Genomic DNA, 15,864 nt, shown 5'->3' with positions numbered 1-15,864 from the left:
TTTTTTATTTTGTATATATTTTTTAAAATATTAAGTTTATTTACTAATTAAAATGAAATTATGATTATTCAACGAGCCAACTCGACCAAACCATCCAAAATTATCTAAACTTGGGCTAACCCGATTTTATAATATCAAGCTTGGGTTGAGCTTAGACCCAATGGTCAAGTTGAGTTGAGCTTAGGTTGAGGGTTTTGCCACTTGGGTTGAGCATGGGTTTACCCTCCAACCTGCATAGGTTGCAGTCCTATTTAGTAGTCTCTCTACTTTGAAGTTGAATCGTAGCTTTATCTTAATCTCAATAGATATGATACGATGTACTGTAGTATATCATATTACAATGCAACATAACTAATTACTCCAATACCCTCACACAATCATATGTTCCTTTGAATAAAGAGCGCATGATTGGTTAGCATAAAATTCCTTGAGATCGTAATTATTAAATGGTCAGTGTTGCCAACGAGTATCTATCATGCTTTCGATGGCCATTGACTGTCTGTGAAGTCATCACTGTCGCATCCTGCTCATCATGGAGTCTGTCAGAACCGATGATCACTAAATCAAATCATATGATCACTCTCAAAAGCTTTTGATTGGATAAAATGACTTGATAATTATATCTTGATCAAGATTATAAGTGATGAAAAATGAAGACTATCAAGGAGATAGAAAATTGTAGAATAAGAGTTGGAGATTTTATTCATTAAAAATAAAATAAAAATCTAATGAATAACAGCACGTCAATAGTGTTGTCACTGTCGAACCACTAGATTGGTCTCTCAAAAGAGACTATGCTCTGATACCACATAAAAAAGTGAGATATCATTGATTCTTTTAGATAATAATTACAGCAACCCTATTAGGATTTTATATAAGCCAAATGATATATAGAGATAACTCTATCCCTAATAAAATCTCAACCAAATCAATATAGCCTTATCTTAATCTCAATAGATATGATAGGATGTACCGTAGTACACTATATTACAATGTAACATAACTAATTACTCCAATAATGCCCCTTTGATTTTTTATTTATAAATATAATTAGTTTTTTAATAATTTAAATATTAACTTCTTATATAAAATATGATTTTGTAAGTAACATTCTAAACCATTTGACTCATCCAAATTAGATGAATTAAACGAGTCAACTCGATATCTTTTCCAATGGGGATCATGGTTTTAAAACTCGTTCTGATGTCTCGTCTGTGAACGAAACCAAGTCATCTTGGACGAGTTTTCCGATCGATTTAAGACATCTCTTTCAACAATGAGAAAAATGAGCGTTGGTTTTAAATCTCTTCTAATACGTTGACTTGTCCATCCGTTTCGTTGTTGGGCGATACCAAGACAGCTTAGCCGATATGTTTTAGTCTCAACAAGTTTCGAAAACATGGTGGGGATGGGGGAAACTAGATAGGATACGAGATTTTAAAACCATGATTTGAAACCTATGTTCAATGACGCTACTCGAAAAAACATGAGTCAAATAAATATATTATATTTATTTGCGGTCATTAAAGCCGTAAGAAGTTTTGTTCAAGTTGGATCTGCTAGCTCAAAAACATCAGGCCCAACTCTCATATTGGGCCCGTCCAAGTTATGCCATATTGTTATACCCAAAACTAGAGGTGCACATTGGATTGGGTAAATCTGAGAACCGAACCAATCCGAGTCTTTTGGATTTGATTGGTTCGGATTGAGCATGGTTTGGTTCGGGTGTGGATTGTATAAAAAAAAAATCTGATTAATTTGGTTTAGTTCTGGATTAGGGGTATAATAGAACTGAACCAATCCGAGAACTGAACCAATTTTTATATCTCTTATTATTATTATTTAAAAATAAAACACTTTATTAGTTTCATTCTTCTATTCTCTCTCTCTCTCAACTGTGTTAGCGTGTCAAAGGTAACTCATCAAAGTCTTCAACTTCATCTTCTCTGTTTTTTTATAGCAAAAACTCATAAAAAAATTTGCCCCCTTACTTTTAATCATAAAGAAACAAGCAACATTTAGTTTCGACTTTGAACAAGCAACAAACAACATTTGATTTCAAGAATGACTTTGATCTTCAATCATCTCTTACAAGGTAAGTGTTAAATGATTTTTATTTTTAATGTGTTATGCGTGATACTTTGTTTATGTTGAAATAATAAGTATGTTGATGCTTTGTTTAATATTTATTTTGCTTAGTTTTAAGTTTTAACTATTTTAATTTTACTATTAAAAATAATAAGTATGAGAATCGAGGACCGATCCGAACCAAGGTTGGTTTGATTCCAAATTTGTAGAACCGATCATGTTTGATTCGGTTCTAATTTTGCCAAAATCCGAACCATGTAAACCCCTACCCAAAACTATGTTAGAACTTAGGGATGTCGATGGATTGGGTCTAGATAGGATCGAGATCGATTTGGTACCAATCCAATAATGGTTGGATCAGATCCAGAACTAAGTTGATAAGTATCAAATCTCAATATTAAGACCCATACCCAATCCAACAACAATCGGATCAAATCCAAATAGGCCAAACCCGCTTTGACATACAAAATCCAAATAAACTTCATATATCTAAAAAAATATATATAATTTATGTACTCTCTAATATTTTATCAAATTGGGACATGGTTGATCCAGATTCGATCCAATGAGATATCAGATCGAATCCTTAGTACATCAAATCTTTATCAGAATCCAAAACATCTATCCATACCCAATGTTTTTGGACTAGATTTCTGGTTTGATTCAATCCATTGGCAAGTCCTAGAAGAATTGGTAGAAGCATCCCCTAACATATACTATCGATAAGATGTCATTGTCAAAAAAAATAAAAATAAATAATAATAATAATCCATCCGGACGTTATTAACTATATAAGAAAAGAATAATGATTTTCTAACTAGAAAATCTTCACCTAGTCAATTCTCGACTGATGTGGCAAGGGAACAGAACCATAGATTCTTTTCCTATTGTATCCCCAAGAAAAAGATATATGGCTCTGTGTCCTTGTCACATCAGTCGAGTATTGACCGAGCAAAGATTTTCGACTTAGAAAATCATGACTCATAAGAAAAAGTTCAGTGGGTATCCATTTTCAAAGTGTTATATCGAGCAAAAAAAAGAGGGAAAATTACTTAAAAGACCTTGATAGAGGGATTTATTTCTAAATAATCCCTAAGTTTTGGGTGATAAGACGATCCATTTAGCAAGTTTTTTATTTTTTAATGGTCCCTCATTATTGGCGAACTCTCAACTTTTTATTTAGTGCCAAGTTCAGTAATTATTTATTGTCGAGTTCATAACTTTTATTGTCAAACTCACTATTTTTATTGTCAAATTCACCACTTTTTATTTATTGTCGAACTCGACACTGGTAAAATCCACTCATTTTCAATTTTCAACTAGAATACATAGAAAAATCAACTAAAAACTTAATAAAATGATTTGTTTAGATCATTTCAAGCCAAAAGAATCATTCTTGATCCATTTTCCTCAAAAAACAAAGAAAAAAAAAGTATTAAAAAAAAGAACCCTAATTTTTTACATACATCTTCAAAATGTTTGAAAAAAATCATTGGAAATGATTTATTATTCCTTCTTAAATCCTTTATGATGGAATGGAATTTTCGAAACTCAATTGAGATGCCAAAAATCCATTTTTTATTTTATTTTATGAAAATAATGAATTTGAACAATTTGGGCATTCAATCGTGAGAAATGTGGGAAATGGGGTTTAGGGATTGATTAAAAATAAAAGTGTGATCCTAAAATTTAGGGAGTAGTTTGAAAGAACTCCTTCCACCAAGGTCTTTTAAGTAATTTTCCTTAAAATAAAATAAAATAAAAATCTAATCTAATCTAGGACACAATGCGGAGGTGTCATTTTGACCAATGTGACGACATGGTCCTTTGGTGAATGCAATCTCTTCCCATACATATATATAGTATTCACAAAGTTGGAATGGAAGGTGTCAACTTGGGAATCCAATCATAGAATCCCGTCTAGTTTCTAGGTTTTTCAAAGGGTAGATTGTGAAGAACGTGAATAATTGATATGTTGGCGTAGAGGTATTTTAACATACTTACCTCGAATAACTCAAATCACTTTGATGATGGATTCTCCTCTTCTAAAGAATAGATAGTTGGAACACTGATATGATGTCTGTCAAACACCCTCTGACGTTCAAATTAGAATTGAAATTATAAGAAATAATTGATATATGCTACTTTCAAAAGTTCTTTTTTAATTTTCTCTAGTCTTTCTCAAGATCACTTTCTAAATCCTTGGACTTATTAATGGAAAATATCTATATAATAAGATATTGAATCATGGTAATCTGACTACCCCATGTGGCAAAATCAATCCACTACCCTAACATGACAAATTCAGAAACTATAGATCTGTGCTTCTCGGGATACATGACTGCACTTCCCCTTTAAAATGTGTATCTCAAGGGAACCGTGTATCTTGAGAAGAGTAAATCTACGATTCCTGAACTTTTCACGTCAGGGTAGTCAATTGAATTTGCCACGTGGAGTAGTCAGATTATCACGACTCTAAGATATTCTCTTTAAGAAAGAAAATGATTGACCCAATCAATCACTTCAAAATTCTCGGGATATCCTCCCCATTTAAATTCAAACATGACAGCTCATCCTATTACTCTGTTACCCCTTCCTTGCCTAGGGATGGATAGACAGTCAACTCGACTCCACCGTGCTATGTTGAGCAAAATAACAAACTCCTTAAGTACCACACATCTAGGCAATGCTGGATATCTCACTCATTCATTAAACCATTCTCAAATCTAAACACATGTAGGGTCCAGATTTAACCTATATACAGTTGGGAATATCTTATGATAACACCCATGCCTGAAAGTTGGGTTGATTAGCCCCCACCACGCAAGGATATTATCGATTCTCATACATTTGTTTGGAATCAAATTTTTGAAAATTTTAAATTATGATTTAAACATGGTTTTCAAACATTTACAAATTTAATTCTAACCAAAATATTACAAAAGAAAACCAGAAACAACAGATGCAGAAGTCATTACCAGCAGAGACTCTAAGCAAACTAGTAAGGCAAATGGTTCTCTTATTTTCACTACAAAGGGATAGGAAAATTCCAAGATGGGTTGCAAACATGCAAATTCGGAATCAATTCTAACTAAATATTTCAAAAAGAAACAGAAATCCTTCGAATGAGCGACTTTAAGTAAAGTAGTAGTAGGGATAACATTTTCTTGTTTGCGCCAAAATTGAAAAATCGGTTCCAAATATGCAAATTGAGATTCAATCTTGAAAACTGGTGCAGAAAATCACTCAAACATGTCACTTAGTAATAAACTAGTAAGGAATACATACAGATCAGTTCTGATGCAAGTCAAAGATGGGTTCCAGAAATTAAATTCAGACTCGATTCTATCGAACAAATTTAGGTTGTGAGAAATCAGAAATAACAAATACGAAAGCCTTCCAAAAACGCTGAAAGTAAACTAGAAAGGAGAAGGTTCATATCTGATTAGGAGGGCAGTTAATGAGTTCATCATGAATCTAACATCTTCTGTTAAACGTATATCTGTCACCGTATTTTCAAAATTCTAGATATATTGTTTTTGTAAAAATTGTGCTTCCATATAAAACACGAGTAGAACATAACAAATATGGTTTGAATTTGATCACAACATCTCATTTCAATATAGTCTTCAAAGAATACTTCCCCAAGGCTTAAAATCTGTACCATTCAAATAAGATTCGTGATAATATCACAGAAACATAGATCATTTGCCTCGGGATACACAAGAAAAAGATTTATGGTTATTACGAGTGTCAGAGGGAGCGTCAAAAAATCATTACTCTTCAAATAAATCCGACATTAATCAAGAACAAAAACTAGTGAATGAGAAATGCCAATCTCGTCAAGAAAGACTAACACCTACAAAATATGAGTCATCTTTTCAAGCAAAGCACTTTGTCTTGAAGCTAAGATTTGAAAACATCCTTACCAAAGTCTCAATCAATATAATTTCTGCCATCCAACTGTGATGAACACACCTCATCTTCAAGATTTACTCAATATTTTTACGATCATTGTCGTTAAAGCCTAATCCCAAAAATTTGGGGTCAGCTGAGTGAATCCCACTTATAATTTCTGCCATCCAACTGTGATGAACACGCCTCATCTTCAAGATTTACTTAATATTTTTACAATCATTGTCGTTAAAGCCTAATCCCAAAAATTTGGGGTCAGCTGAGTGAATCCCGATCCTCCATTCAACTTAAGGCCTTAGAACCCCACTTATAGTCTTTTACATGATATATAGGTAGAAGTCCACCGACAAAACAGCACCAAACCCAATGTTTCATTACCCTTCCCAATCTCATCTTTTCAAGCATTTCCCCAAAACTTAACACCTTAAGCTCTGCTTCATCACATAATAAGTTTTTAAAAGGGCACTTATCAATGATGTGTAGAAACATTAGACCAGCCTCAGATGTTATATTGCTAGAAGTATGTTCAGAAAAATGCAAAGAAAGTGGATTCGTCATTGTTCGCTAATAAAAAATCTCTATATTTTGTTTTATGCCGTCAAACCTTTTCATGTTTTGCCTCATGCCCCTTTCTATAATTTGAAATCTGCTAAATGGGTCTTTTAAAGAGCATACCATCAAATCTTTTCACACAACCAAAATCCACACCCTTTTTCACGTTCTCTTTTACAGCCTTCGATCCACACCAATATAACTCCTTACTGGTTCTGTCAATGGAGTTTATTACACATCCTAGCATTCTCCACCTTATTTTATAAAACCCATACTCCACAAGTCAATAACCAAAATAATTACCATATAATTCATGTACACTCATTAAATTGAAAAAAACTTTTCAAATCCAAAAATTTAAGCTTCTACATAACATCACTCCAAAGAAGGCATCAGAACCATATTTTTATAACAATAATAATAAATTAAAGCAGTTGTCTTGTAACTTGAAGAACTACAGATTTTTTATGTGCCAAAACATAGAACGAACAACCTTCATAGGAAGAAACACCCAACAATAATGCCACAAACAAATCTCCCACACTAATAATAACAAAACAAGTGTGTGCCCATTATCTCTTATCATGCATGTTGAAAACAATGATAGTGATACCCCAACTCTAACTCTATAGGAACACCTAACAATGACGTCACAGACAATCTACCACATTTAGTAATTGATCTTGGAATGGGTAGGAACCGAGACAAGTTTGCATCCATAATTTCCTATACGAACATTTTTTTTTTATCGGTAATTTCCTATATGAACATTAAAAACATAATAGTGATAGTACAACTCCCAATCTCCTATCTCTCCCTCCCCCCTCCCCACACCCCACCCTCACTTTTTTTTCTCTCTTCCCCCTTTAAGTTTGTCAAGTTGAAATAACATTGGACTACCTTATCTACACATGAGAGCTTCTTCATGTAAGCATCCTTTCCACATTTACAACATATCCTTCCTTTGAAAATGAAGTTTTGGGTTCCTTCAAAATAATGGTCACTACCCTTGTCACCCATTTGAGTAATAATCTACACAACAAGAGCTTCTTCGTGTAAGCATCCTTTCCACATTTATAACATATCCTTCCTTTGAAAATAAAGTTTTTGAGTTCCTTCAAAATAATATGGTATGTATGTCCGGTCCACAGAAAATACATTTGTATATCTAGTGTTATCAAAATACAATTCATACATGCATAAGTACTGCAATCTAATATCCTGATTATGAGAAAGTGCACTATTACTAAACTGCCTCTACATATGTTTTCTTTTTTTCTTTTAGTAGGGTTCCTCGACATATGTTTGACCAAGAAATCCTTTAGACTCAATGAAAGATGAACACCCAAACAACAATCTTTCCACATAACCACAGTTATACAAATAGAAAAAAGAAAATGACACTATACTTGTTGCCCACCACCCTGGTGCTTTAAAAGGCCAGGTACATAAGGCACGTGCTGGAAGTGGTGACGGGCGTGTCCGTGGGATTAGTCAGACTAAGTCTGGATACCCATGTATAAAAAAAATGACACAATACAAAGAAAAAGAAAGAATTTGTATCATAGGAAAGCTTATATCATTTTTTATAAGAAAACGCAAACTATATTAACAGAAAGATTATATCATAGGAATTAGGAAGTCCATATCAGAAAGATTAAGAAAATTTATAATGAAGAAAGTCTTTTTTATCTAAGTATATGTATTCCACTACAAAGAAGAATTTAGGCCTAAGATGTAAACTTCTATTGAAATGTGCCTCCTCTAAAAAAGATAGAACATCAACTAAGCAAGGAGAAAATTCCACGACCCTCCAAGAAACTTCAGAAAGGTTTCTAATAAAACTAAGACAACTACACTCTATCAAGCTCAAAATATTTATCTTATTTTTCATAAGCAATGAAAATTATATAATGAGAAGGGCAGACCAAAATCACCAAAGCTATTGAATCAAATAACAAAGAATACAGCAAAAAATGGTTTACTTTGGGCATAACCCATACCTCAATTGGTTCGTGTTCTGCACCGCAACCACAGTCGCAGGTTTGATCCAAGCTTAACCACCCAGGGGAAATAAAAGGAACCTAAACGCCAGTGTATTTAAAAGCTCATATTGTTAATTTATCAATAGCACTTAAAACACTTCATATGTAGCCATCCGATCTCTATTCCTCATGAACTTCAGAAAATAAGAGTTAGTGGTCACAGAAAAAACATGTAAACACATTTGCTGCCATAGAGGTGAATCTGCGTTAGTGGAAACTGGAATTAGAGATGTATGCATTCGGTGACAAGTGAAGTCTTTTGTCAATTGTAAATGAGGAAGATATTTTCTTTCTTTGGTACTTCTCAAGAAACAAATCTCCCACCATTAACAAAACAACTAGTCGAGCTGGTTGACCATTAAAAAAGTCTAGATGCATCTTATAACACACAATCAGCAAGTAATATACATCTAAACAATTTTCAAAGCATCGAGACATCTTTCTAAGGCCATGTGGAAGTAAACAAACAAACTTTGCACATTAAAGAAATAAGCTAAAAGTATATTAAGATTTTCTGAAGCCAAAAGCAACGGGAGGATCTCTAAGACATAAAGATCCTCCTCCTAATATTGAAAATCAAAGTTATTGTGTATAAAACATCAACTGTAAACACTTGGAAACGTAACACTTCATGTGTTCAATGAATCCAAGAAAAAGTTCCTATCATGAAACCCAACGTCAATTTCTATACGAGACAGCTTCAGCAAATCATGGAGAAGAACCTTCACAAAAAGGGGGGAATAAAGGGAAAAAAAATGTAACTCCTCAGCCTTGGTTCTCATGATTGTTATACTTCCTTTGCCACCTTCGGTACGGATTTTGGTTTTGACAACAACGGGCTTCCCAGAAAAAGCGGAAGTTGGGTAAGAAGCCGACGGGTTGTCATCCTTATCATGCTTTGATCTCAATGGAGGTGGCGTGCGGATCCGCTGATTTATATCCTTCAGAGTTACATCTCCATGGACCCCACATGGTTTGATAAGGGCAAAGGGATAAGCAACAGAAGAAGCCAGCTTTGTAGGAGTCCTCATGTATGATTTCCGACCTAAGTGTGTCGAAAAGAAGTCTCAAAATGGTTGCACTAAAGCTTTAAAGTATAAATTGCAGAACAAAGACTGAAAACAAACAGATACCTTTAAAAACTCTTTGAGGAGTTGGGGTAGGATAATGTTGCATCATATCAGTTTCAATTTCGGACGGGATATTGCAGAACTCTAGGAAAAAGTGATGCTATGGTAAAGATTCATCGTGATAAAAATTGGAAGAAAAAGACGAAAACTCATTGTATAAGATAACATCGAAATATAACTTTACGAACCGGAAATATCGACTTGATCATCAGATACCCCAGAAAAATTCCTGCGGGTCCATGTATCAAAACAATCAATTATGAGGTGGTAAGACTACTAAATTTTAATATTAAAATAGAATGTGTGCAAGCATACATATCATCAGAGCTTAAATGCATCTCGCCGTCATTAAAGCAGTTGGAAAGCCACATCTCGGATGATTGATCCAAGCCCTCATTGCCAGAGGCAGATCTACCTTCTTTCATGGATTACATGATTAGAACAATCCTGACAAAGGAATTATACTACTGATACAAAAAGAAAATAATTTGGAGAGCAACAAACCATGAAATCCCGAAGCCCATTGTACGTTTTCAGGTAAAACTCCTTCCATCGAGTCCTCTCTGTCCTGAATATGAAATGAAAAATTTATATTCCATGACAGAAGAAGGGGATCATACCATCACCATGCATAGCAGTATCATACCAGCACCCACCCAAAAAAATATACATATTCGGGTTTCTTTAGTTGAATGAGAAAAAAAACAGCATAATGATAATAATAATAATAATAATAATAATAAATAGAAAATGAACACTATGCATTAAACTAAATACGCCCTTTCTACTACCCATTTAGTTACAGATGAATATACATTAGAGTGACAAACTCCATATAATTTTTTTTCCTTAATGGGTAAGCTGGACTTGAACCCACGTCAAAATTGTTTTGCAACTTGTCAAACAAACTGAGCTATGGGTCTAAGCCCAACTCCATATACATTGTTGTCCTACCATTTCACTCATCGAAAGAATACACAAAATTTAACACATGAGAAGATGTCCTCGAGAGAATACTGGACCTTTAATTTTAGGAATGCAGATGGAATCTGTTCATCGCAAAGGAAAGAATCGGCAACATGACTGTTGAACTGTAGCATTCGCCTTCTTTTTACTTGAGAAGAAGACTCTTTACATACTTCCGCTTCCTTGCTTGTGTTTTCTAAAATCCACTCTTTCACATTAGAAGTAATTACATCTTAAGACTAGAAGCATTGGAAAAAAAAAAAAAAGAGAGAAAAAACTCACTCCCACTACCGGATACATTGTAAGCCAAATCCCCGCAAGCCTTAATCGGGGTCGTTTCATCAAACATGTAATTAAGATCTTCTTCATTCTGGCTTACACCGTCCCAAAGGCAGTTGTCTGTTCCAAACAACAAGAGGCCCACTCCACGTAAGAGACCGTCTTCCATGTCTTGTCTACTATATTACAAGAATAACCACAACAAAGACTTACCAAGATTGGGATCCTTATGGAGATAATAATCCTCCCCTTGCCATTTCCACGGCTCGCTAATAACCATAAAACAGGACGAGCGGTCAAGACTCAATAAAAAGATAAAAAATAGAAATAATACACATAAATGGGGAAATCAAATCAATAAGATTGAATCTAGACTTAGATCTAAAGCAAAAGAAAATCACAAAGGGTAAGATAATTCAGATCTGAAACTAGATTATGCGCTGCATTTTATAGTAGTTGTTTGGTAAATCTACAAGGGATAAGTAAGTAGAGAAAAAATTAAAAATTAAAATTAAAATATAATTTAAAAAAATTAAGTATGGACTGCATTGCATGTACATTATATGATAGAAATAATGAAAACAAAAAACCGTATATATATGGATAATAACAAAAGGCTAAACAGTTCTACCTAACAACTGAAAATTAAACAAATAATAGAGGAGATGAGTAGATCTAGCCTTGCAGAAACAAACAGAACATAAGTAGTCCCACTGAAGATTCTTAAATGTCTACAGGGACACTCAAATATCAAATGCAGGATAAAAGGTCTAATCTAGCATTTCAATCTAAATACTTAGGAGAAAATATTGATTTAATAAAGCATTGCATAACAAACTTGCAGAGAAAATCAAAGAACTCATGAACCCATTAAAAGAATAAAAAAGACTAGAACCTCATGCACATTTAACCTACAAAATTTGCAAAGTAAGAGGATAAATGTCAAAAGTCAACAAACCCCATTTCACAGAACCAGCATTTCAACCAAATAAAGATCATCGGTTTCCACATTTCTACATGAATCCAAAAAAAAAAAAAAAAGGTAAAAGACTAAAAACTAAAATCACAAAAACTGATTTCCAGTCTTACAGACCAACCCATCATCCAAAATTAAAAATAAAACAAACCCAAATGGACAGAAAGAAGTTCAAACTCAACCAAAAATAGACCGTCGGTTTCCACATTTCTACCACGAAAAAAAAAATCCCAAAAACTGATTCCAGTTTTCCAGAACAACCCATTAGCCAAAATTAAAAATAAAACAAACCCAAGTAGACAGAGAGGGGTTCAAACTCACTTGTCATTGGAGTAATCCATTTGGGTCTCCGCAACAACTGATGAAGAAGACGAACAGGGTCTGAAAAATCAATAATATAGTTCTAAAACAAGATGAAAACTAGCCGTTACTTGACAGATTAGATATGTATGTTGGACAGTGTCGCTTGAGAAATGTGCAGAGACTCAACCATCTTCTTCTCTTTCTTTCTTTTTTGTTTTTCTCTGCTTCTTATTCTCTCTCTTCATGAAGAGAGAGAGAGGCTGCTGCCCAAATTCCGCTGTTCGAGGGATTATTATTAATCTACAACTAATTCATTATTAACCTTACCTTAATTATCAATTAAAAAAACAAATGTTTATATAATTTAGACATTGTTTTTGTCAAAATTACCTTATGCCACTTACTTTTTGGGAAAATGAATGAGAATTTAATGGAAGACATATATTGACACGTCATCAATATATCAATATCACAAATTTGTTATTATGTTTAAAGACCCAAAGCTTCACGTCTAATGTTTCATGTAATTCTTTTTGGACCTCTATTTGTAATGGACTAAAAAATCCAGCCCGTCGACAAACGCATCATCGAACGGGTTTGGATGGTATTACTAGACCTATTTGGTAATTTTAGTCCATATCAAGTTAGGGTCAACCGTAGGCTCATCACCGATAACTCATATTATAAATAAATTTTCATATATTATATATAAGAAAATTCATAGGTCAGCTCAACCTGACTCATAATAGGCCAGGTCGAAGGGGCTTAGACTAAGCGATTATTTATTTGGTTTGATCTAGCTTGACCTAACAATTAGAAGAGTCAGGTTTCAACTAGGATTTTGAAGTGAGTCGTGATGATCTAATTCTCTTTTTTTATACGCCCCCATCACAAAATCATAGATCATTTGTCTCGGGATACACAAGAAGATTTATGGTTCTGTAACTGTCAAGTCAAGAAGAGGGGGGGGGGACCTTGAAAAAATGAGCGTCTTTTTAGGCATGATTGGTATCGAGGTGTTTATGGACTGGCTCAACCATTAACAATCCTACTACCTCTAGCCCTTGATTTTTGATGGACTTCTAAGATAAACATTCAATTTAATTGGTGACTTTGAGTCATTATATTAGATAATTTTTTGTGATTGATTTCTAACTATAGATTTGATCCTTTTATGGTGCTCATGTCTAAGTTTATATGGATATGACTTTATTTTATAGGTCATGGAATATTTAGTATACTTTTTTTTTTTTCTAATAGGCAAGAAGTTTATTAAAAAAGAAAATGGAGGGTGGCCACTCACCCAAGATCCATCACAAGAGAGAGTAACAAAAAGCAAAAGCAACAACCATATTAAAATGACCTCAAGTACCATGTACTCATTTAGATGAAAAAAAAATCCTTATAAAAATTCTTCTAAATTCTTTAAAGTTATTGCTCCAATAGAACATAAAACTCGTGATGGACTTGATAACCTCATGAAATTAGTATACCTAATTAAGTGTGCAACACGATGTTTTCAAGGGGAGACACATTAAATTGTTTTTTTTTTCCTTTTAAGAACTGATTAGCAACTCCAATGGCATGTTAGCCTCTATAGTATAGTTTTTTTCTCGTACGATGAGCTAGCTTCAACATCGTGGGAAAAAAACTTGTTTTGTAATTCATCATGTTACCTTGAAACTCACCAACCCCGAAGAGGTGGCTCAATGGCAATTTTGGATCCAATAAGCGATGAGAGTTCGTAGGTTGTGTGTTCGATACCTAGTATGAGCAATATTTCCTTCAGACCACCTGGGAGGGTGCTCACTCACTTACTTGCGTGCGTGCGATGTGCGGGCATTGCATGTGCCTGGGGAAGGGACCCATACAGGGCGGAGCCAAGATTTTCTTGTGGTGGGGGCAAATTATGATTGGTTGTATGGTTGAAGAACTTGAATGGAGGGAGGTGAGGGTGTAGGGGCAAAAATTGGAGGAAGATGAGGGTGTGGGGGTAAATGGGGAGAGAGGTGAGGGAGTGGGGACAAATGGGACATGTAATTAGTTGAAAATATAGGAGTGTCTCATAATTCTGTTGGGGCAATTGCCCCCACCAGCTTCTTACTAGCTCCGCTCTTGGACCCATATGCCTTGTCTCTAACCCTGTCTCATTTGGTCCCCCTAGTTGGACGTAAGTCCAAACACCCCCGTTATCAAAAAGACCTTGAATTGTGAGTTTACTCATTTAAAATAACTCACCAAGTCAACTCTAAAACTCAATAAAGTAGACTTGAAAATGCATCCGGTCGGACTAGAAATTCATCGAGTTATGCTCTTTTATATAATGTTTTATAGAATTATGTAACTATTAATTTTAAAATATAAAAAGACTATTTTGAAATATTTAACAAATTATATATATATAATTATTTATTTGACACACCCCAATTGACTTGACTCTATGTATATTGAGGGAGGTCAAATCGGGTTTTAAAACAATGGAGAAAAGTGTACATGTATGCATCATCATTTGTGTTTTTTTGACCTTGGATTCACTCCTTTTATCATATTTAATGAATGTGTAGATTGAAGGCTCTAAGAAAGCTAGAGACACTAGAAAAGAATATAGATTAAAATTGCGAGAGTAGATATGAACACACTTAAACTAACAGAAGTCGAGGTTATAAACTAATGTATATGGAAGACGAAGATTAATTGAACTGATCCCAATTTTTTGGAAAAAGCATTGATATTGATACCATTAAATAAATTTAATACAAAAAATATAAGTATAACTAGTATCGAAGCCAAATAACCTAACATGCTCTGGAGGGGTTGTAGATTATAAGGCCCAATCATGATCTTAAATCTTGTCCGAGACTGAGACAATTCGTCTAATACATCTCGATATCGTCCAACAACGAGACGGATAGATAAGTCAAACGTATCGGACATGATTTAAAATCATAATTCATTTTCATCATTTTTGAGCAAGATGATTCAAACGTATTGAAAAATTCATTCGAGACGACTCGCTCTCTTCATGGATGAGACGAGACGTTAGATTGAGTTTTAAAACCATGGGTCCAATATAACCTTTGCTAATTAATTAAAATCAAGATTTTGGATTGATTTTAATACATCAAGGGTTTGTGGACCAGAAATTTATATTCCATAACTTACAATCTTGCGAGAGACTACGATCCAACAAAAAATATGACTATAGATAGAATTGAATGGCACAACAAAAATAAAGTGGTTATGGTCATTAATAGAGTGAAATTGAAGGGACCCAGATGGGTTTTCATTTATGAGGTACACTGCATTGTCTATGTCTCAATTTGTTTGATACATCCCTTTGTAGCATAGTAGATTGTGACCTATCAAATCAGATATTTTGGGCTCAATAATTTTAGTTTCTCTAATTATAGCTTAGTAAAATACATTGGTATTTTAGCCCATAAATAAGGCTAAAACAGAGAGAAGTGAAGGATTTTCAATTTAATCGTTTGTAAATAAATTGAGATCATATTTTTTAAGAAATTATCCGTGTTGTTATTTTCAAAGTTACAATGTGACACTATCCATCAAATCATACTTTCATTGTTTTTCTCTTTTAATTCCTCTAATT

General features: G+C 34.0%; 1 protein-coding gene across 4 annotated transcripts; it reads right to left on the bottom strand.

Annotated features, from left to right (window-relative positions):
* Window positions 1-9,059: 9,059 nt before the first annotated feature.
* Window positions 9,060-12,541, bottom strand: XRI1 (x-ray induced transcript 1). 4 transcript variants are annotated; one of them, XM_086443464.1, is made up of 9 exons: window positions 12,273-12,541; window positions 11,189-11,244; window positions 10,979-11,095; window positions 10,753-10,892; window positions 10,235-10,298; window positions 10,046-10,148; window positions 9,919-9,959; window positions 9,734-9,814; window positions 9,060-9,645 (listed from the first exon to the last, which is right to left on the bottom strand). In XM_086443464.1, the coding sequence occupies exons 1-9, from the start codon at window positions 12,290-12,292 to the stop codon at window positions 9,230-9,232; spliced, it is 1,038 nt and encodes a 345-aa protein (XP_086299590.1). In that variant the 5' UTR covers window positions 12,293-12,541; the 3' UTR covers window positions 9,060-9,229. The 4 variants fall into 4 exon arrangements, with proteins under 4 accessions (XP_086299590.1, XP_086299587.1, XP_086299588.1 ...); XM_086443461.1 differs by lacking the exon at window positions 12,273-12,541 and adding an exon at window positions 11,934-12,001; XM_086443462.1 differs by lacking the exon at window positions 12,273-12,541 and adding an exon at window positions 11,934-12,001 and having other exon boundaries at window positions 10,046-10,145.
* Between the last annotated feature and the right edge of the window lie 3,323 nt (window positions 12,542-15,864).

This window comes from Akebia trifoliata, chromosome 5 (assembly GCF_017979445.1).
Source record: "Akebia trifoliata isolate Shusen 1 chromosome 5, ASM1797944v1, whole genome shotgun sequence".
Lineage (NCBI taxonomy): Eukaryota > Viridiplantae > Streptophyta > Magnoliopsida > Ranunculales > Lardizabalaceae > Akebia > Akebia trifoliata.
This window is presented reverse-complemented; position numbering and strand designations above follow the sequence as displayed.

Excerpts from the sequence above, each read along its gene's own strand:
- XRI1 (XM_086443461.1), bottom strand. The coding sequence starts at position 11,986 with ATGTGGAAACCGATGATCTTTATTTGGTTGAAATGCTGGTTCTGTGAA. Across the intron at positions 11,245-11,933 it reads TGCTGGTTCTGTGAAATGGG|CGAGCCGTGGAAATGGCAAG; the intron begins GTTTGTTGACTT and ends TATGGTTATTAG. Across the intron at positions 9,960-10,045 it reads CATTTAAGCTCTGATGATAT|GAATTTTTCTGGGGTATCTG; the intron begins GTATGCTTGCAC and ends ATGGACCCGCAG.